General features: G+C 44.8%; 1 protein-coding gene across 2 annotated transcripts in view; it reads left to right on the forward strand.

Moving 5' to 3' along the window:
- The window catches only part of PLXNA4 (plexin A4), a 705,695-nt gene that overhangs the window by 581,520 nt on the left and 103,355 nt on the right, over positions 1-20,820 (forward strand). For both annotated transcript variants that reach the window (XM_066633821.1, XM_066633822.1), the window contains 8 exons: positions 3,227-3,363; positions 5,021-5,215; positions 6,947-7,040; positions 12,563-12,802; positions 13,842-13,988; positions 14,498-14,732; positions 15,582-15,724; positions 20,451-20,719. In XM_066633821.1, coding sequence (XP_066489918.1) covers positions 3,227-3,363; positions 5,021-5,215; positions 6,947-7,040; positions 12,563-12,802; positions 13,842-13,988; positions 14,498-14,732; positions 15,582-15,724; positions 20,451-20,719 — 1,460 coding nt within the window. The remainder of the gene's footprint in view (positions 1-3,226; positions 3,364-5,020; positions 5,216-6,946; positions 7,041-12,562; positions 12,803-13,841; positions 13,989-14,497; positions 14,733-15,581; positions 15,725-20,450; positions 20,720-20,820) is intronic.

The following is a 20,820-nucleotide window of genomic DNA, read 5'->3' on the forward strand; positions in this document are numbered from 1 at the left end:
TTTTGGTCTGATTTCTCTGTTCCTGTCCTGGTCATTTGCCTTCTTGAGTCACTTGGTTATTAGCCTTGGAGAGCTGGAATTGTTTCCATTGACTGCTCTCTGACCACTGACTGCCTAATCCTGACCTGCCCGGCGTGAGGAGCTGCAGCAGTGATGAAAATGGCTGCCATTGCATCCTATGCACTTTGCAGGCACTGCTGGCAGCTCCTCGAGAGAAGGGGACTTTTGTCCCCTTCCCCCAGGTAAGCCAAGTAGCAATGGAGCTACTCGATTCCACACTGACCCTTGGATTGGCATAGAATTTTGAGCCTCCATGTCAAGCTGGTGGCCTGAAACGGAGGCTCAGGATTTGGTGGAGCTTCCAGTTCCACCCCCCTCTCACCCGCTCCCTTCTCCTGGCACACCTCCTCCCTGCCCTCCCTCCACCTCCCCCCACCCCGGAATGTCTCCTCTCTGCCTCCCCCCACACCTCCACCTACCTCACTGCTGCTTGGCAGTCTGTGCAACTGCTGAGCGGTGGCGCTCTGGCACTCGCCCAGCTGGCTAGCTGGCACTGACGGAGCACCGGCACTAGGGCCCACAAACATGCCTTACAGCACAACAGTGCACACCGCCGATGAGCCAGCTCCGCGAGCTCAGGACTGCACTCTGGGTCAATTGACCTTTGGCTGCTCCCTGGCTTGGCTTCTTGCTCAGGTCCTTGGAATATTATCCTGGAAAGGTTGTTGGGAATTGCTTGAGAACTCCAGCAAATGTGGACTTGCTTTAAGCTTCATTCCTGGGTCCAGTTTCATCCATGCCTCTGGAGCTGAGTCCCATCAGCATATTTAAGATGGACTGAAGGAAGTAGACTCCAGACCCTTTCACTCCTAAAGCATTATTTTGAAAAATCCTTCTGGTAACCTGAGAGTGAACAAGTGAGCAAAGCATTGGTGACAAGTGAATATAAGCATTGGTGGTTTTAGAAAATGAAATTAATAATCTCTGATGCTCAGCAACACATCCTACTCATTGTACCTGCTCATTCCTCAGAGAGTTTAAATCTTTTAAACCATCATTCTTAAAAGTGAAAAGGAGGGTGGGGGGCATACTCTTCATTTAAATGCAGATGGTGGCTTTTCACTTGGGACTGAGCAGAAAGTTTTCTATTAAAATGCTAATGAAAGAAAAAACTGCAACTCTAGATTTTTCCCTAAAAAAGGGACAATCCCTTGCCATGTTTTGGGTAGCAGGGTGATACGTACCTTTCTAAATATAATTTGTCTTGATTTTTTTAAGGGCAATGAGGAATGAGAGAATGATTATTTTATTTTTGTTTCAGTTCATGAAAAGGAGGAACCTTTGCATTGGCAGTATATGCCATGTGGGTATGTGTATGTGTAGGACTTCTATGCCAAAGCTTAACTGAACCAGACCAAACTGGGCTTAGTACAGAAAATGTTCTGAATGCTAAGGCATAAGAATGTAATTGAATATGGAGGCAGCTGTGAAACAGGCTTCCAAAGCGAGGAACCACGATGAGCAGTAACAAATTCTACTAAGTGATAGGCATTGCTTGAATTACAGGGTGGCTACATGGGGCTTGCCCCCATAGCATAGTAATACCCCCCCTTAACCACTCTTTTTAGAGGTTTGAGGGAGGCCATTATTTGAAGTGGAATCAGTTCCTGAGGCTTGTGAATTTCATTGAGGGCCCCATACTTCTTCCTGCATAATTTGAGCCCTGGATAGCATGCCAGCCGGCACCCTAGCCACCTTCTGACAAGTGCTCCACACATTCTCTCTGCACGAAAGAGAAGCAGCATGCAGCCAGCTGCCCACAACCCAACCCTGTTGCTGGCTGACATCACCCCACAACCTGCATGCATCATGATGAAGGTGAGAATTAAGGTTCCTAACTAAATGCATACCACTGAAGGGTGTAGAAATCCCATTCTCACCATTGTATTAGCACATGAAGACTGGAGGTAGGCCTAGTAGGCAAAAGCCCATCCATATACAGAGCAAATGTGTGGCATGTTCATGAGAAGAAGGGTTCTGTGAAACAGCAAGCTAGTGAAAACTCCTGTTTTCCACCAAGGGGAGCATAGGAAACTGTCTTGTGTCATCTCCTTGGTTCATCCATCCAAGGCCAGCCAGGTTTCCTCTGATTAGCAGTGGCTCTCTGGGGTCCTAGGGAAGGGTCTTTCCCATTGCCTGCTACCTAATCCTCTTAGCAGGCAATATCAGGGATTGTCCTGGGGTCTTCTGCATGCAAGACCACTGAGCTATGGACCCCCTCATCTCCTAAAAGGTTCTGCTGTCAACGGAGAAGCTGTATTATGGTGAGTTGCATCATTGGTCCAACTAGTCCAATCTGTTCTCTAACTTTTAACTAATGGCAGCTCTCCAAAGCCTTAGAAGAGAGAAAGGTATTTCCCAGCTCTACTATCAGAGGTATTTGGAACTGACCCATCATCTGTGGGCTAAGGTTTGTGTTATATCACTGAGCTGTGATTCTTCCCATAGGTCTGTGCTTAATGAACCAATAATATGCTGTGTTGCTGGAACTCGTGTTCAGATGGTGCAGTGCGCTTTACAGTGGTCGTAAAATGCAATGCACCATAGAGCGCAGACTGGTCTCTGCTGCAAACAGTGAGTGGAGGCAGCAAGGTGACAGCAGCCTTTGCTGTAGCCCCAGTGCCAATAAGTTGCTGCAGGCAGTGGGTAGTGCAGGTACCTAGCTCTAGGCAAATTTGACCAATTTGTCGCTCTTAAGGGGCCTCTGTTCTAGGCCAATAGATTGTGGCACTTGCCTGAACACGTGGAAGTTATTATTCCAAAGTGCATGGAAGGGCCAACACCAGATTGCAGGGACAGGGAACAGGGCATTTGTCACTTGTGCATAATTTGTATGCCTACGTGGTATTGTTGACATGACAAATTTAAATAAAAAAACCAAAATGTAAGGAGCGTAAACAAAGAGGGGTCCCCAGAGCCAAAGGAACCAATTCTCAAAACAGTTTCTCAAAACAGTCCAGGCATGGGGGGAGAGGGAGGAGGAAGGGAGACACTGAGTTGCACAGCACACTCAGATAAATAATAGTTGGGCATGGCAATTGGCTCCTGCAGCCCTGGAATCTCCATTCTTGACACCCAGATACTTTCAGGCCTCTTGAGATTCTTTCAGATCCTTGCTCTAATTCTTTTCAAACTGTGAGTCACCATCACTTTTTCTCTTTTTCAGATTCTGACCCTTTTCGATCTCAGTCCGAAGCGAGGCCCAGTGTCAGGTGGCACGCAAGTCACAATCACTGGCAAAAACCTAAATGCTGGCAGCAATGTCACTGTGTTCTTTGGAGAGCAGCCCTGCATTTTTCACTGGTATAGCCCAAAGAGTGTGATAAATGGGAATATATTCTCTGCAGGAGAAAACTGGGGAAAATGAATGCTAAACTGTGGCAGCGGTGGTTGTGGGAATGAATTGTTCCAATTGTTGCAGTGGAGCCCCTTTAGAATGGGTATCCCAACGTATGGACCCATTGCCTATTTTACTGCCTACATTCTTTTTTCCTGCTAAGTAGCAAGAATTGTGATATCAGTGTACAAGCAAAAGAACAAATGAAAACAGATTGAGTACAGGGAGAAAACTGCCTAGGAGCCCTATTGGGCTGTAACACTGGTGGAACAAGTGCTCCGCCAGCATTAACTGCCTTATGGCAGTCCTAAGGCCCCTTCTAGCTGTGTGTGAAGTCATGTGTTGCTGGAGCACTGGTGGGAAGGCCAGAGCCTTCCTCCATGCACCAGAGGATCATCATAGATGTGCTGATTCAGGTAGAATGGCGAGAAGGGGGAAATGCTGAACTGAATGGGGACTGGGTGGAACAGGGAGGCAATGAGGCAGCATAGGGGTGGATTGGGTCTGGGAAGGGGGTGGGTTTGGTAGTAGTGGTGGCTGCCAAACCCAACCTCTGTTCTTAAACCTAATCCTGCAGCATGGGTCCACACAGACAACACCAGCAATTTCACTGGTGTAGGTCTAAGTAGACCCATTTGCACCACAGAAGCTTACCCCTGGCACTGCTGCACAGCTGCATTTTTGCATGGCTGTGTCAGTGGGAAAGGGAAACCATACGATTGGGCTATCAGACAAAGAGTGGGTGTTTTTTTTTTGCCTGTGTGAACCTGTCCTCAAAGGAGTAAGTGTTCTAGCACTTTAAAACAGAGGTTTCCCTCAGAGGAGATGGGGATCTCATAAGTAGTAGCAAGGGTAGGGCAGCAGTGGGAAGGTGCCATGGGGACTCAGGGACAGTCTCATGTACCTGGGAGCTCCTGAAGGCTTGCATAAGGGTCCATAAGGGTCCTGGAGGCTTGCAGCCCCCTCTGCAAAACCCTGCACAGGTGCCTTGAGCTCCAATCTCTGATCGGAGCTCACTTCCAGTTTCCACAATTGCAGACCAGAAGTGAGCTCCAGTCAGAGATCGGAACTCAGGGCTACCCTGTGAAGGCTTGCAGAGGGGGCCGAAAGCCTCCAGGACCCTTATGGAGGCTTCAGGAGCTGCCAGGTATATGAGACTGTCCGTGGGTCCCCACGACACCATGATCGCTGTGGCGCCATCATGGCCACCCTCCCACTACTGCCCTGCCCTGCCCCCTGCCACTACTTATTACAGATTCCCAACTCCCTCAGAGGAGTTTCCTTAAGGGGGAATGGCCCATTTCCAGTTCCCCTGGTGGGTCGTGAATTGCTGCTTTAAGGGAAACTAAATTTTGCAGGTGTAAAGAGATTCACTCAGGAAACTCATATCTCTTTATGTATCATATGTAACTGCAAATGAAGGTGTTTAACAGCAAAATGTACATTTCAATAGAAAAATTTCCTTGTTCAAATTTGAGACTTTTTTCTATTCAACAGTTTCCCATTAGCTTAAGTGCAATCACTAGGTTGGCATGCATTGTTTGTGATAGTGGCAGAACACTGTGCCTGTAGCATCATCTTGTTTGACCAATTTCATCTTGCTTCATTCCCCCCCCCCCCAAGGAGGACTGCAGACTACATTGTCTGCAATACCACAGCTTCCAACAACGGCTTGCAGAAGGTGGACGTGTCTGTTAAGGTCGACAAGGCCAAAATACATAGGGAGCTGGAGAAGGCTAAGATGCACAGGGAGCTTGAGTTTGAATATGTGGATGATCCAACTATCTTGAAGATTGAGCCAGAATGGAGCATTGTCAGGTAGTGATGGCATCATGAAGGGGACATATCTGATTGGGGGAAGTCAGAAATAAGGCTGAGCCAAAATTCCCCTCCCCTTGTTTTTCTGACCAATTTGCAGGTGCTTAAAATGAAGGAGATATTTTGGTGATGCTCAGGGGAGGCAAAAGCTGGTGGTGGCAATACATCTTCAGAGGAAGTGTATGCACTGTTTTATTCTTCCAGTTTTGATTGTTTTCTACTCAAGTCCCCATGGAGTGAAAACGAAGACCTGGAGTCCAATTTAGGATCTTTTTTTCTCATTCAACCTTGAATGCAGCTACACATACTTGAGATACCTGGGTTTGCATCCTCATGTGGATTCTCTGGACAGATGAATGCTATGTTAAATCTCAATTTCTGAGAAATGTTTTGTCCTCCTAGCTTAGTGGATTTGTGGATACTTGAATCCAAGATGTCTTTAGATGAGCTTTGAGCGTGTTAAGGGAGCAGATTATATTTCCTTTTCTAAAATGCAATGTTTATATAACTGTGCTGAGAACTGCTTTGTATTGGTCATGGATGGAAAATGATGCTTGGTCCAATTGGAGCTCAAGAAAGATGTGGTCCTCCTATCCCCTTGAGTCAGGAAGGAATTGAAACCTATGTAAATTGTTCCAAGCCTGAACCAGTGAAAAGAGAAATTGGTCATTAAATGTTCGTATATTCCTTTTAAAAGATAAAAAAATATAAAACATATTCTCTTCTCCATACATCATTGGTCGAGCTCCACAGTGAATCCAAAGTAATTGGAGGGCCTGAGGGGTGAAAAGCAGGGCTGGTAGATTTTTCCTGCTGCCTCCTTCCACTCACCTTTCTGCAGGTGCTTTTTTGCAAATCAATTAGTGGCTTTAATTATTGTAAGAGGGCGTAAAGGTTAAGATTAATTAAGCATAAATACATTTGGGACCAGAGGATGACTTCCCATTTGGAGAGGAGGGGGGAAATGGAAGTGATACAACTGCATTTGCTCCAGCATGACTGCTGTTTGACCTTATGTACAGGCTGCCATGCTTTCTAAGAATTTGCGTAAGGATGCTTATGTACTTATCAAACATTAGGATGCTTATCAAACATTAATGTACACTTGTGCTATCTGTACTCCCCTGAGAGTTCAGACTGTGTTGCTCCAAACCAACTTATTCTTGCAACAGTTTAATTTAACCCTTTATTATGACTGAGAGAAAAGGTATGTCACTGAGGATTACTTACTCTTTATGCAAGTTCTAATCCTACAGAACCCATGACACAATGCTATTTTTATTAATGCATACCTATGAAAAACTATTCAGGGTCTTTAGTTAATCATGTTGAAACATGTTCAGATCATGTTGAATCCACTGACATGTTATTTATTGAAGCTGGACAAAAGGTAACAGAAATGACGTTCTATCAGCCAGTTTTTCAAAAACCTGCTACAATTTGTAGCCTACAAATACCATCCATGCTTTCAAAGGCTATTCGCAAGCATGCCAACAGGACATATATATCACCAACCAACTTCAGCAATTTCAGGCTGACAGAAGTGTTCCAGGAGAATAAGCATAAATTGGCCACTGAAATTAAGTGCATAACTGAAAAATAGTGGAGAAAGTTTATTCTCTATGAACGTTTCCCTTCTAACTTTGAAGTAGCTATCTTTATTTCTGAGTAAGCATCCAAATGCACAAAGATTTGTGTTGAATTTTTCTTCTCCTTTTCTCTGTCCATCAGTGGAAACACACCTATTACCATTTGGGGCACTAACCTGAACCTCATCCAGAATCCCCAGATCCGTGCAAAGTATGGTGGGAAAGAACACATCAACGTGAGTATGAGAGTCTGTCAAATAGTGCAAATCTGAAGGACTCCTGGGGCAGTCACCTTGCTGCAAACAGTATCCCAGTACACAGTTTCCTCTCTCCTATGAAAGTGAATAACTCTTGTTCAATCTGAGAAAACATGCCATCTTTCCTCAGCTCCTGGCCTCCTAGAAGGGTACAAAGTGTGTTGCCTATCTGTTGAACCTCCTGGTGGTTCCCGCAGCACACAAGTCCTCCTCCCTCCCGGTCCATCACAGTAATGGACATTTTGCTAGCATACTGAAACACCAATTGCTTCACTTCTGGTTAAGCATGGTGGTTAAGAGTCAGGCCATGACATGCTGATCTCATGAGCCATTTCATTCTGCAGCAAGGAACTCCTGTATGCCAGGCATGCACTTCTCTGAGTTCTGTCACTTCTGATTTAGCTCAACATGATTGCTTTGTGGAGCTAGCATAGAACCTAATGGAGAGTGCCTTTTCCTATTTCACTTGCAAGATGAAAGATGCAGAAAGTTGGCTCCAGCAGGTCTGCTCATGTCCTGGTCATTAGAGGAGGAATCTCAAGCATGAATTTGATGGTGTTCTATTGTTACAACCTAATGTCCTCTGTTAAATAACCTAACGCAGTGTTTCTCAAACTATGGGTCAGGACCCACTAGGTGTGCCACGAGCCAATTTCAGGTGGGTCCCCATTCATTTCAATAATAAAATATTATAATAAAATAATATATTTTATTTTATTTTTAATATATTAGATTTGATAGTATGTGTCACCAGTGATTTTTTGTGAAAAAAGCAACTTGTTAATCTTTTATTGATTGATTGATTGATTGATTGATTGATTTATAAACCATTTTTTATTGGAGAAATAAAATATTTTTTATGTACCTCCCCCCTAAAGATAGGGTAGATAAAGATGTCTGAGTAGACATGCATAGGATTGGGCTGACAATCTCCACATCCCCTTCCCCCTAGCTACTTTTTCTACACATGGGGAAAAATACTGTACAGGTGCACTTGTAGCATGTAGTATGTAGTGTGGCACTACTTTGAGGAGAGGAAGCAGTGAATGGATTCCGAAAAATGGCTTACATGAGTTCCATGTAGTAAAATTACTCTAAGCAATTGTGGGAGTAAGAACAAAAAAGGAATTCTTACATGAGAGGGGTCCTTAGGTGCACATAGAAACAGCTACTTTTGCAAACAAGCGATTAAATATGGTTTAATTCAGGTATCCGAATACTCTGTGTCTTTGGGAAGGCGCTTGGCATGCAATTGTATGTTCTCTGCTGCCCTGAGCAGCTGCTTTGCATTGCTGGAGAGGAGCTGCAAACGCTGGCTGGCGGAGGGCATGCTTGTGGGGGGATGAGGAGGATCTCTGGCAAGGCTGGACAGCACGTTGTACACACGTAGAATCCCTTTTCACCTGCCCTTAGCAGGTGAAAACAGGTGCAGATATATATCTCTGCCAGGATTAAGAGCCCAATCCTAGGTATGTCTACTCTGAAGTAAGTCTCTTTCTAGTCAATGGAGCTTACTCCCAGGAAAGTGCCTAGGATTGCAGCCTAAGAGCCCAATTCTATCCATGTCTACTCAGAAGTCCACTTTAGTGAATGGGGCTTACTGTGGATAGGATGGCAGCCTTAGAGTCCAATCCTGTGCCTGTCTACTCTGCCTCTGTTTTGCTCCCCCCTCCTGGAATGCCTCCGAAGGGGAGGGGCCCCTGCAAAAAGGTGCCGGAACTCCGTCCCCCCGCGTTCCATTAGAAAAAAAGCCCTGTGTGTCACCATACATACTTTGATAGATTCAATAGTCACCATAGTATGTGACTGCATTTGGGAAAATTTTACAGACCTGTACTTTTAACAAGCTACTATGTATATTCTTTTAATAATGATAGTAAATGGGACTTATTCCTGGATAAGTATGGGTAGGATTGCAGCCTAGGATAGTTAAAAATGTTCCTGCTTGATGATGTCACTTCCGGTCATGACATCACTTCCAGTGGGTCCTGACAGATTCTTATTCTAAAAAGTGAGTTTTGGTGCTAAATGTTTGAGAACCACTGGCCTAACAAATTTGCTGACATTTTGCTGGTGTTTCTGCAAAACCCTAAAGCAGTGGTTTTCAGCTGCTGTGCCATGGTACAGTGGTGTGCCGCGAGGCTGCCTCAGCTGTGCCGCAGAGCCAGAGGAGGCAGACAGCAGCTGCGCGGGGGAAGCAGCCGCTTAGAGCCTCGTGCAGCAGCACATGTAAAAGGAGCAGCCAGCTAAGGCACTCGTCGCAGCAGCTTTGCGTCGCATGCTTTAAGAAGGAACCAGAAGCATCCGTTTCCTGCTTGCTCCTGCTGCTGAATGGTTGTTGCCTACCCCACAAACACTGACTGCCCAGAGAAGCCTGGGCAGAGCTCTGAGCAGGCAGGAGTTGTGGAATGAGTGCAAGGAAGCCCAAAGGCGTCAGGCAGGCAAGCAGGTATGAAGGGAGTGAAGCAGAAGTCTGTCGAGATCACCAACCAAAGGAATGGCTGGCTGGAAAGGGTTGAGAGATCCCTTTCCTTGCTACAGTATGCCTGCAACTCTCCAAAGCGACCCTCCTAGTGTTGTCAGTAAGGGCATTGGGCCACAATCCTATCCACACTGACCTGGGAGTAAGCCCCATTGACTAGAATGGGGCTTACTTCTGAGTAGGAGTGCACAGGATTGAGCTCTTGGTTGCACTCCCTCAAATATATGAGCAGGTAATTGACACTTCCCTATCCTCTTTTCCCCTACCCCACCCCCTCCCACACACACATTCCGCCCCCAAATCTCATAATCAGTTAACACCTCTCCTATTGTCCTTTCTCTCAATAGTCCCCACCTTCCGAAGTCTAGAATTAGTTGTCTTGCCTTCTTTCTCTTCCTCCCCACACCATTTGAATCCTGCACTTGATTCAATCATCTCATGCCACTCACCCCACATTTCTCCAGTATGTGCTCAGTCTGACCTCTCTTTGACAACACTTTCTGGCACTTCTGATAACAACTTCCTTAGATCCTTCTCAATTTTTGACAGTACAACTGGTGACTGCCAACATTTTGCCACAATCCAGCCTCCAAAGTTAAGTACCTTTAAGCCCCTTTGAATTTAGGTAGACAAGCTTAAGCACATGCTCGCATCTTCATAAGGCCTAGAAACCTGCTGCATTTCAAAATGAAATACCAAATTCTGTGTTTCCAAATAAATTAATGTTTATTCAGTAAAAGAGCTCTGTATTGCCATTCTGTCTTTTAAAAGACATTTGTGGTTGTGAGCAACATAAAGTAATAATCCAAACTATAATCCACTAAGGGCGCAATCCTAACCCCTTATGTCAGTGCTTTCCAGCACTGACATAAGGGCAATGCAGCTCTGAGGTAAGGGAACAAACATTCCCTTACTTTGAGGAGACGTCCGGGAGTGACACCCAACTGCAGGACGCAGCACATGTCCCATTGGCACCACTATGCCAGTGCTGGAAAGCACTGACATAAGGGGTTAGGATTGCACCGTAAAACTCCACATCAAATATATTTCTAAAAACCAAAACCTAGCAATTGGCAACCAGGGAACACAGCCCAGTACAAAACCAGACAAAGCAGTGAGGCCTAAAGGCTGTACATTAAGCCATCAGCCCAATTGGGGGGGGGGGGGGAATCCTGCTGAAAAACTAATTTTGTTGGGCAATTAATGAATCTTGAGGTACATGAATGTTTAGGCTTGAATATCTTATCATGTTGTTCAGATAACAGAAAAAGCATAAAGGTATTACTGAAACATCCTTCACAGAAATCGTTTAAGATATGGCTTATGGCCAGATCAGCCCTTGCAGCAATTTGCAGGCATACTTCTGCCCCTTCAGCCCATGGCTGTCATTGCCTGCATCTAGAGTTGCAACTGAGGTTCCATCTAAAGATTATGAAGTGAATTGGAAGGCTCTCCTTCAAGCCAGTGGCATAGCTAGGTCATTTGGCACCCGAGGCCCATAAATTTTTGTCACCCCATACGACATAATTAATTTTTAAGTTATGTCATGAACATAAGAACAGCCCCACTGGATCAGGCCACAAGCCCATCTAGTCCAGCTTCCTGTATCTCACAGCGGCCCACCAAATGCCCCAGGGAGCACACCAGATAACAAGAGACCTGCATCCTGGTGCCCTCCCTTGCATCTGGCCTTCTGACATAGCCCATTTCTAAAAACAGGAGGTTGCGCACACACATCATGGCTTCTACCCCGTAATGGATTTTTCCTCCAGAAACTTGTCCAATCCCCTTTTAAAGGCGTCCAGGCCAGTCGCCATCACCACATCCTGTGGCAAGGAGTTCCACAGACCAACCACACGCTGAGTAAAGAAATATTTTCTCTTGTCTGTTCTAACTCTCCCAACACTCAATTTTAGTGGATGTCCCCTGGTTCTGGTGTTATGTGAGAGTGTAAAGAGCATCTCCCTATCCACTCTGTCCATCCCCTGCATAATTTTGTATGTCTCAATCATGTCCCCCCTCAGGCGTCTCTTTTCTAGGCTGAAGAGGCCCAAACGCCGTAGCCTTTCCTCGTAAGGAAGGTACCCCAGCCCCGTAATCATCTTAGTCGCTCTCGTTTGCACCTTTTCCATTTTCACTATGTCTTTTTTGAGATGCGGCGACCAGAACTGGACACAATAATCCAGGTGTGGCCTTACCATAGATTTGTACAACGGCATTATAATATTAGCCGTTTTGTTCTCAATACCTTTCCTAATGATCCCAAGCATAGAATTGGCCTTCTTCACTGCCGCCGCTTCACTGCCGCCACTGTCATGGCTGGAAATGACACCTTCAAGCAAATTAAAATAAATAATTATAATTATTAAATTGAAGAAAAACAAATAATTAAATAAGGGGAAGCCAGCCCTCTTCCACCAAGTGGCCTGCCTGCAATAACACCCCCCCCCCCAAAAAAAAACAAATCAGTGAGATTTTCAGCCCAGTGCCCAGCAATGGAGGACAGAGTGCTTATACCTTTAACTTTTGTAGAGAAGAGCGAATTTTGGCAGGTGCAGCTCAACATGGAAGGGTTTGAAAAGCTGCACCTGCCAAAATTCGATCTTCTCTACAATGGTTAATGGTATAGGCATTCTGTCCTCCTTTGTATCTGGTCATCCAATGAGCAAGTATCTCAATAAGCAACAACATGAAATTCACCATTGGATTCTTTCTCCCTTCTCCATATGTCCAAACCTGTGTCCAAACATTCCCCTGGTTGATGTGGGTCAGAAATCTAAACCCTTCTGAACACCTGTCACCATTCCAAGGCTGTAATCCTATCCATACTTACCTGGGAGTAAACCCCATTGGCTATAATGGGAGTTCTGAGCAGACATGCATATGACTGGGCTCTTACTTATTCTGCAGGTAGTCTCTAGCCTCTGTATCATACATCAGTGTGGTTTCATGCAAGCTGAGAAGTGTTTTCCTGGTTGCTTCTCTTAATCTGTGCTCTCTTCTGGATGATCCCTTATAGGTTTGCGAAGTGCAGAATGACACAGAGATGACCTGCCAAGCACCAGCCCTGGCAGTTGACCCAAATAACCAATCTGATCTCGCTGAGCGCCCAGATGAGTTTGGCTTCATCTTGGACAACGTTCACTCTCTGCTGATCCTCAATAAAACCAACTTTACCTACTACCCAAATCCTATCTTTGAGACTTTTAACCCTTCTGGAATGGTGGAACTGAAACCGGGAACCCCTGTCATATTAAAGGTTTGGAGAAAAGAAATGCTGTTCTAGAGTAGAATCCTGCCTATACTGACAATTACAGGCCCTTCACAAATGTCCTGCAAACAGCTTTCTAGCAACAGGCACCCTCAATGAGAAGTAATCAGAATTTCTCAGCATTCTCAGAGGTTGCTCAAGAAGACTCAAGGCTTTCCAAGGCTTTTCCAAGAGAGATCAGAAAAACCAAATGTGAAGTAGGTGGGCACCTCTCGCCCCAGTGTTACCTGCCAGTTCCAGGAAGTATTGTTTGTTTTTGAGGCTCATGAGATTGTGGCTTTCTGTGCCTCTAAATTTAAATTGATTTGAATCAGGAGACACATAATGCTACCAATCCTGTGAACCTGGACAGGAAATGATGTTCCTAAGTATATTGAGGAGACTAATTTCGAATAAAGCAAAGGCCAACAAGTTCTTTCCTGGTTTCATCAGCGAGCTCTCCCTGCCTCTATATCACTTTAATTGCCACTCACTTTAGTTGGTAGTGGTGGATTAATTTCGAAGAGCTTGTGCCTGATTCAGAATAAGGTGTGACTAGAAGTCAAAACTCCCCCAGTTCTCACATGCTGGAAAAAGGCCTGACCCAGCAATAATTAACACAAGATGCCATCTTATGAGTTTCAAGTTACTCAAGTTGATTCTATTGTTGGATGCATTTACTCTCCATACAAATGCTCTTACCTACATATACAGTGGGCAAAGAACTATTTGTCATCTTGGAGGCTTCCCTTCAATACAACTACTGGTTAAGATCCTGTGATGTCAAGGAATGATCACATTTTAACTAAGGAGGAACATTCAATTGTAAAGTGTTGTAGAGTTCGGTCACCATGAGGAAAGTGAAGCTAGCAGAAAGTCAAGGCATGAAACTGAGGACTTTTTTCTGCAATACTCCAGCATGCACCCCTCATGCTTCAGTAAAATGCAATGCTGGATGCCACCTGCTATTGAAACAGAAGCTGATCTCACCTGCTTTGCCACCCTGTGCTCCTTGGAGCTATTCACAGTTTTGTTTCTTTTGATTCAGGGAAAGAACCTGATCCCGCCTGTAGTTGGAGGGAATGCCAAGTTAAATTACACAGTCCTAGTTGGTGAGAAGCCCTGTGCGGTCACGGTGTCAGATGTACAGCTGCTGTGTGAGTCCCCCAACCTCACTGGACGGTATAAAGTGATGGTGAGCAATGGTGCTAATATGCAGTAATGCAGATGTGGCTCATGACTGGTGTGGTGTGTTGTGTGTTGTGGAAGATTTGGAAAGCAGTGATCCAACTCTGGTTGATTTCTAGAGGCACATCTGCACAGCACTACTTGCAAGCATTGGGCAAAGTTTCAGGGCTTCTGGATAGTGCAGTCCATCATGTTCTGCTTCTGAGTTTTGCTCTCCTGCTTTAAATTTATCACTTCACTTTATCACTTTATCACTTTATCACTATTAAATTTATCACTTAACAGGGTTGGCACTTGAATTGCAAAAAAACTGAAATTCAAAGCCAAAGGAGAAATGTTGAGGATTTTCAAGGGAAGCTGGGGGAAAAAGCTGTGATTCTTAAGATATATTTTGCAGCAGATACTATATTCTGTGCTCCTGTACAATTGCAGTAGGTGCATGTACATGGTCTCACACACACATACAGCAAAAGAGTGCCTCTAACTTAATGGGTTTTCTCCTCCTTCTACCCATAGGCTCGTGTTGGAGGGATGGAGTTTTCCCCAGGGATGGTGAACATCTCCCCAGACAGCCTGCTAAGTCTGCCCGCCATAATCAGTACTGCTGTGGCGGGTGGGATCTTCATCATCTTCATTGTGTCTGTGATGATTGCCTACAAGCGCAAGTCACGTGAAAGTGACCTAACCCTCAAGCGGCTCCAGATGCAAATGGACAACCTGGAGTCCCGGGTTGCCTTGGAGTGCAAGGAAGGTACAAACTGCAGAAGGGTTCAAAGGGCTTTGGGGAATCCTTCTGATAGTGCAGGTGACTGTGTGTGAGTGAGAGACAGAGAAGTCAGAGGTGCTCATTTGTCTATCCAGGACATCTGGGAACATGCACAATGGTATCCATTGGCTCACATTTGGGAAGAGAATAAAAGAAAATGCTATCAAAGGACTTATGTTGTAATGATGGCATAGGAGACAGTTCCAGGTTGCTTGAGACAAAATGAGACTACGTGATTGAGAACCAAGGAATAGGAACTGAAGGAAAAGGGATTTGGGGGCCTATGAAAACAGGAAACTGCATTATCCAGAGTCAGGCTGTTGGTTTCTAACCAGAGATTGTCTCTTCTGGTGGGCAGGAGCTCTTCAGGGTCTCAAGCACAGGCCTTTCAGCTGGAGATATTAAGGATTTAACCTCGGAAGATATATAGGCAAAGCAGAGGATCTAACACTGAGCTGTGTACAGTGGTGTGGCATTTGTGTTAATTTCTACACAGAATACTGGCTCTTAGCCCAGACTTTGAGGAATGTGATTTTTTTGACATTTCTTTGTGAATTTATAACATTTGTGTGTCATCCTTCCTCAAGGAAGTAGACATGTGGGGGGGGGGGGCGAGGGAATCCTATCTTATCCTCACAACAGTCCTGTGAGGTAGTTTGAGTGAGAGAGAGAGAGAGACTAGCTGACAGACTCTCAGTAAGCTTTATAGCTGAGTGGGGATTTGAACTCAGATCTTCTCAGTTGAAACCTGCAACACTACAATCTCACCTACTTTGCCTAAATCTTTCCATTTAATAGTCCAGCATTTTTTTTCCTTTTCTTCTCAAATCACAGCTTTTGCAGAACTGCAGACTGACATCCATGAGCTGACAAGTGACTTAGATGGAGCTGGCATTCCATTTCTTGATTATCGGATGTACACAATGAGGGTGCTATTTCCTGGCATTGAAGATCATCCTGTGCTGAGAGATCTAGAGGTAAGAAGCGCTAAGAAACAAAAACCATTGACCCAGTCCCACTGCTTGTTCTTCTCTTCATCTGTCAGGTATCTTTGGGACATCCTGCCTTGTTCTGATGACCATGACTGTACTGCTTTGTCCCAAAGAGATCCCAAGTTCTATTCCAAGCCAACTCTTATCCTGCTTCTAAAAAGAACCAACTTTTGTAGTAGAATAAGGGTCCAATCCTATCCAATTTTGCAGTGCCAGTGCAGCTGTGCCAATGGGGCATGCACTCCATCTTGTGATGGGGCAGCAGTCACAGAGGCCTCCTTAAGATATGGGAACATTTGTTCCTTTACCTTGCGACTGCATTGCAGCTGCACCGGTGCTGGAAAACTGGATAGGACTGGCCCTGAATCAAGCACATTTTCTAGTGATGAAGGGGGAGGAGGCATGTAACAGGTCCACTTCCCCCAAATCCACGTAGGATTGAACTTCACTCCTCTGGAGTCCAGGCTGATCCTAAATGAATCTGTTTCGACCCTGTACCAACTTAGAGCCCTCCCAGTCACCCCCTTTCCTTTCCCAAACTTGCTGAAGCAAGAAACAGTAGCAGTGAGGGCTCTGAGATCATTGCTAGCAGCAAAACCTTGTCATTAGACTGTAGATGCTGTCATGAATACGCACAACATCAGGGAACTATATGAAATATACTTCCCATGTTGCCCAGTGTCTTCTTAGTGCAGCAAATTAACAAGCAAACTTGTCTCATGGCTCAACAATCAAAAAATCTTTGACCCAGAACAAAGCAGGGTTTAGACAAGGCAAAACCACTGTAGATAATTGTACAATACTATCTCACCTTATACATAAACAGGTAAAAATAGCAAATTCTAAACTGTATGCCATTTTTCTCAATTTAAAGGGGGCTTTTGATTTGGTAGACAGGAATTCTTATGGGCAAAGTTACAAAAGTTAGGAATTGATAAAAGACTCCTTTTACTCATCTGAACATTATATTCAGACACATTCTGTCAAGTAAGAACATCCTGGAAAGGAGATTTGGCTAAATTGTTTTCAACTAATAGGGGAGTAAAGCAAGGATGCATTCTGGCACCAACCCTGTTTAATCTCTTCCTAAACAATCTTGCAGCCCATCTAACTAGAGTGGAAGGTCATAGTCCACAACATAAGTCACTTTGGATCCCATTGCTACTTTATGAAGATGACACAGTAATCATCTCCCAGACATACCTAGGTTTGAACTATCTGATTAACAACTGTGCAGAATACCTAGATAATAACAAATTACAACTGAACTATAATAGATCCAAAATGGTTTTTGCCAAAACATGGAAAAAGTTTACTTGAAAATTTAAGGGGAATGCCATAGAGCAAGTTAAGCAATTTAACTATCTGGGAATCAATTTTCACTATAAGCACTCTTGGATCTACATATATATGTAGCAAGTGCAGCTCAGCTTTCTGCCCAGTCTATCATAAGATTTTATTTTAACAGAAGCAATAGATATGACTGCACTTAAAGTTTTTAGGGCAAAAATTGTACCCCAAGTCTTACATGGTGTCCCTGTTTGGCTAAACACATTAAACTGTTGAACTGATACAATTCCTGTTCTTGCGGAATATATTAGGACTACCTAGATGTGTCCCATGCTCAGTCCTCTGTTTGGAGACTGGTTGATCCCATCTTGAAACAGCAGCTTGGCTGAACTCTGTTAGGTATATAAGGTGGATAGGGATAGCTTGACATATCATCTTCTGGCAGATTCCACACCTCCAATAGGGACTTGTCAAGAAATTAAAACAATGGGGAATAGATCTGGACTTAATTGGTTCGTTAAGTCAAGAGCAAGCCTTTCAGATGATTAAAAGGAGAATCTTAGATATAGAAATCCAGAAGTCGCTGAGTGATGCCAACAAAATTTGCTCCCCATTGTTCTTACACATTCCGGTTAGTACAAGACAAATGGCTGCCTTTTCCACCATCCTTAAAAATCATAAGAGTGCAGCGCATACTTCTTAGCAAGGTGAAATGCCATGCCATCTGCCCTAATGTGTGGGAGATTTAAGGGGGTACCATACTTGGAAAGGCATTGCCAGTGTGGACACTGTGTGGAAACTATATTGCATATGCTGCTAGACTGCTCACTTTACAAAGAAACGTGTGAAACTCCTAGCTCAATCTGGACAAACGTGGGGAGTCGGTCAGATCAGGAAAGGGTTTGATTTGTTGTTTCCACAGAAGCAGTTGATGTAGTGGAGAGAACAGCAGCCTTTTTGTGGGATCAAGGGTCAGGTTAATGAGCAACAATGATGTTATAATTGGAGTACCTGTGGCTTATGTGGATTTTTGTAATATTTACATCATTATGCCAATGAAGGGGTCTTGTTCTTGTTTTTGTTCTAAACAACTAAAGAAGCACTTTGCAAATGAAACTGCTACACAAATTATACCAGCAAGTGATTTTGTGGTAGAGTCCAAAAGTTGGTCAGGCTAATGTTGTAAGATCAGAAGAACTGCCTTACTAGATCGGAGTTCAGGGGTACATATAGCCCAACTTTCCATTTCCTAAATTGGCAAGCTGAATGCCTCTGGAAGTTCACAAAGGGGCATGAAGGTGACAGTGTTCCCCTATGGATTCCCAGCACCTGGCAGTCTACTGCTGAGCATGGATCTTCTGTGTCACTAAGAAAGCCATGTTTCCAGTTACCGAACTAAGGGCACAATCCTATCCTGCGCTGGAACAGGCAAGCCAAGAGGCTTGCACTGTATCCAGCACAGGATAGGAGACAGAAGCGGCTCAGCCAGAGGCAAGGGGAAACTTCCCCTTACCCCTGGGTAAGGGCCGCTAGCTCCTATGGGTCTCCTCAGACTTGCACCACCTCAAGAGTTGTGCAAGGTGCAAGTTCAAGGAGAGCAGAGCAGCTTGAAGCTGCTCCATTCTTCCTGGAAAAGGGGGTTGGGATCCGGCATAACTGCCAGATCCCAGCCCCACCTCCCACTCCCTGCCCACCTGCCCCCGGGGCTGCCCATCGCCCACCCTCCCTCTGCTCAGGAATGCCTTCCTCCCGCCTCCTCCCTGCCTCCCTTTTCTGCTTGCACCGGCCCAGCCTCAAAGAGGAAGCCGGTGCGGAGACTTGCATTAGCCTCCGCAGGCCGTGCACGCAGTCTCCGCACCGGCTTCCTCTCGAGAAAGCACAAATGTGCCTTAAGACATGTAACTTTCCTGGGCTGTCACAAGGAACCAAGGGCACTTTTGGATTGTACCCTAAGTCACCATTGCCATATCTTTTGGAAGTACATGTAAATTAACAGAATTATGCACTGCGTGAAGAACTCCTATTGCCTATCTGTCCTAAATCTGCTGCCAGTTAGCGTTGCTGAGCAACCCAAAGTGTATTGTTAATGTATTCAAAAGATGAATACCTCAAACCTCATTAAAATGCAGTAAAATGCAAAAGTAAAAAGGTAAAACAGTAAAAAGCTATTTGACATCTGATATCACAGCTGACACCTGATATCACAAAACACACACTTTTCTAGGGTTCACCTTCTTCGCAGTCATTGATAATGGCATATACATCTTTTTTCTAATTTTGTCTTCCAAGCTCAGTCTAACCTCCTAAACACCTCCAATTCCAGCACCATTTTCCTTGCCTTTTCTGTATTTTTTCCAGCTCTGTCAGAAGTTCTACCATTGGCTTGACCTCTGGGCTGTCAGGACAGCCCCCTATTAAAAAGAATGCTGGAAAGAGTTACTTCTTGTGAACCTGTTGCTTTAGTCAGTCCCTTCTTTCTCTTGCATACCAATTATCCTTCAGCTCCTTCTGGAATGAAGCCCTTTCAATTGAAAGCCAAAGGTAGCCTTCTTCAGAGTTCTGTGGCTTAGCAGCATGTGTTGCTGCCTCTATTACATCACCCACAGTAATGCGTTCAGTCACTCTTAATACCAGCATTTGTAGTAATTGTGAAAATGGTTTGGCATAACAGGCAGTCTCTGCTGTGGAGCAGAGCCGGCTGTGATAGGGTGGGCCCACTGTGTACCAGGGGTGGAAAAGGGGGGAGGAGGCAGTGCTGGCAGCTCCTCCTGAAAAATATTGGCAGGCACCGGCCCTGGGGGAAGCCCATAGAAGGAATCCAGGAGCTCAGGGCAGTAGCAGGTTTGTCCAAAATGAAAAGGAAAATCAGCATAATTTCTGACCAGCCTCCTTTAGTGTTACTGCTTTGCATTGGCTCAAACTAGCTGTATTAGGTATACAAACATATACCTCTCTCGTATAATGCTCTCTCATTTTGGTACTGAGAACTTCCAACTGGGGAGCTGCATTTCTTAATATAATGTTCTGCACCCCCCCATACCGCACTGCTCACCCATTCATCAGAATAGTTCTTGCAAACTTAGGAAACAGCTGTGTTTATAAATAAGCAACTGCATTTAGAGGGTAGAATTTGTATTGCAGAATATAAATTCAGGGTTGTAGAATTCAGTGTTTCTGGGTATATAGGTAATAATATAGGTAATGACAGTACAGCAGAATTTTGATGATTTTTTTAAAATGCAGAAATGCGCAGGGCTCAGGTTGCCATAGAAGAAGATACCACTAATGGCAGGGGCATCTGGAAAAGGGCCTTGGATCATGTTCTCATTGCACTGGCATGTTCATGCGGGAGCAGATACTTTGGAGACTCCAGGGGTATAGCTTGGCCAGCATATGCTTCATCTCTTCCTCGTTTTAACAGGTCCCTGGATATCGGCAGGAGCGGGTAGAGAAGGGCCTCAAGCTCTTTGCCCAGCTCATCAACAACAAGGCTTTCCTTTTGTCCTTCATTCGCACCCTTGAGTTCCAGCGCAGCTTCTCCATGCGAGATCGCGGCAATGTGGCTTCCCTCATCATGACAGTGCTGCAGAGCAAGTTGGAGTACGCCACAGACGTCCTCAAGCAACTCTTGGCTGACCTCATTGACAAAAACCTTGAGAGCAAAAACCACCCAAAGTTGCTTCTCCGGAGGTAAGCACTACAGGAGGTAGATCAATCTGACCCTGGATCCATTGAGCACAATCTGTAAGTTGCTGTTTTTGTTAATGTGGCTATAATAATGTTTAAATGTT

This window comes from Tiliqua scincoides, chromosome 7, assembly GCF_035046505.1.
Source record: "Tiliqua scincoides isolate rTilSci1 chromosome 7, rTilSci1.hap2, whole genome shotgun sequence".
In the NCBI taxonomy this organism is placed as follows: domain Eukaryota; kingdom Metazoa; phylum Chordata; class Lepidosauria; order Squamata; family Scincidae; genus Tiliqua; species Tiliqua scincoides.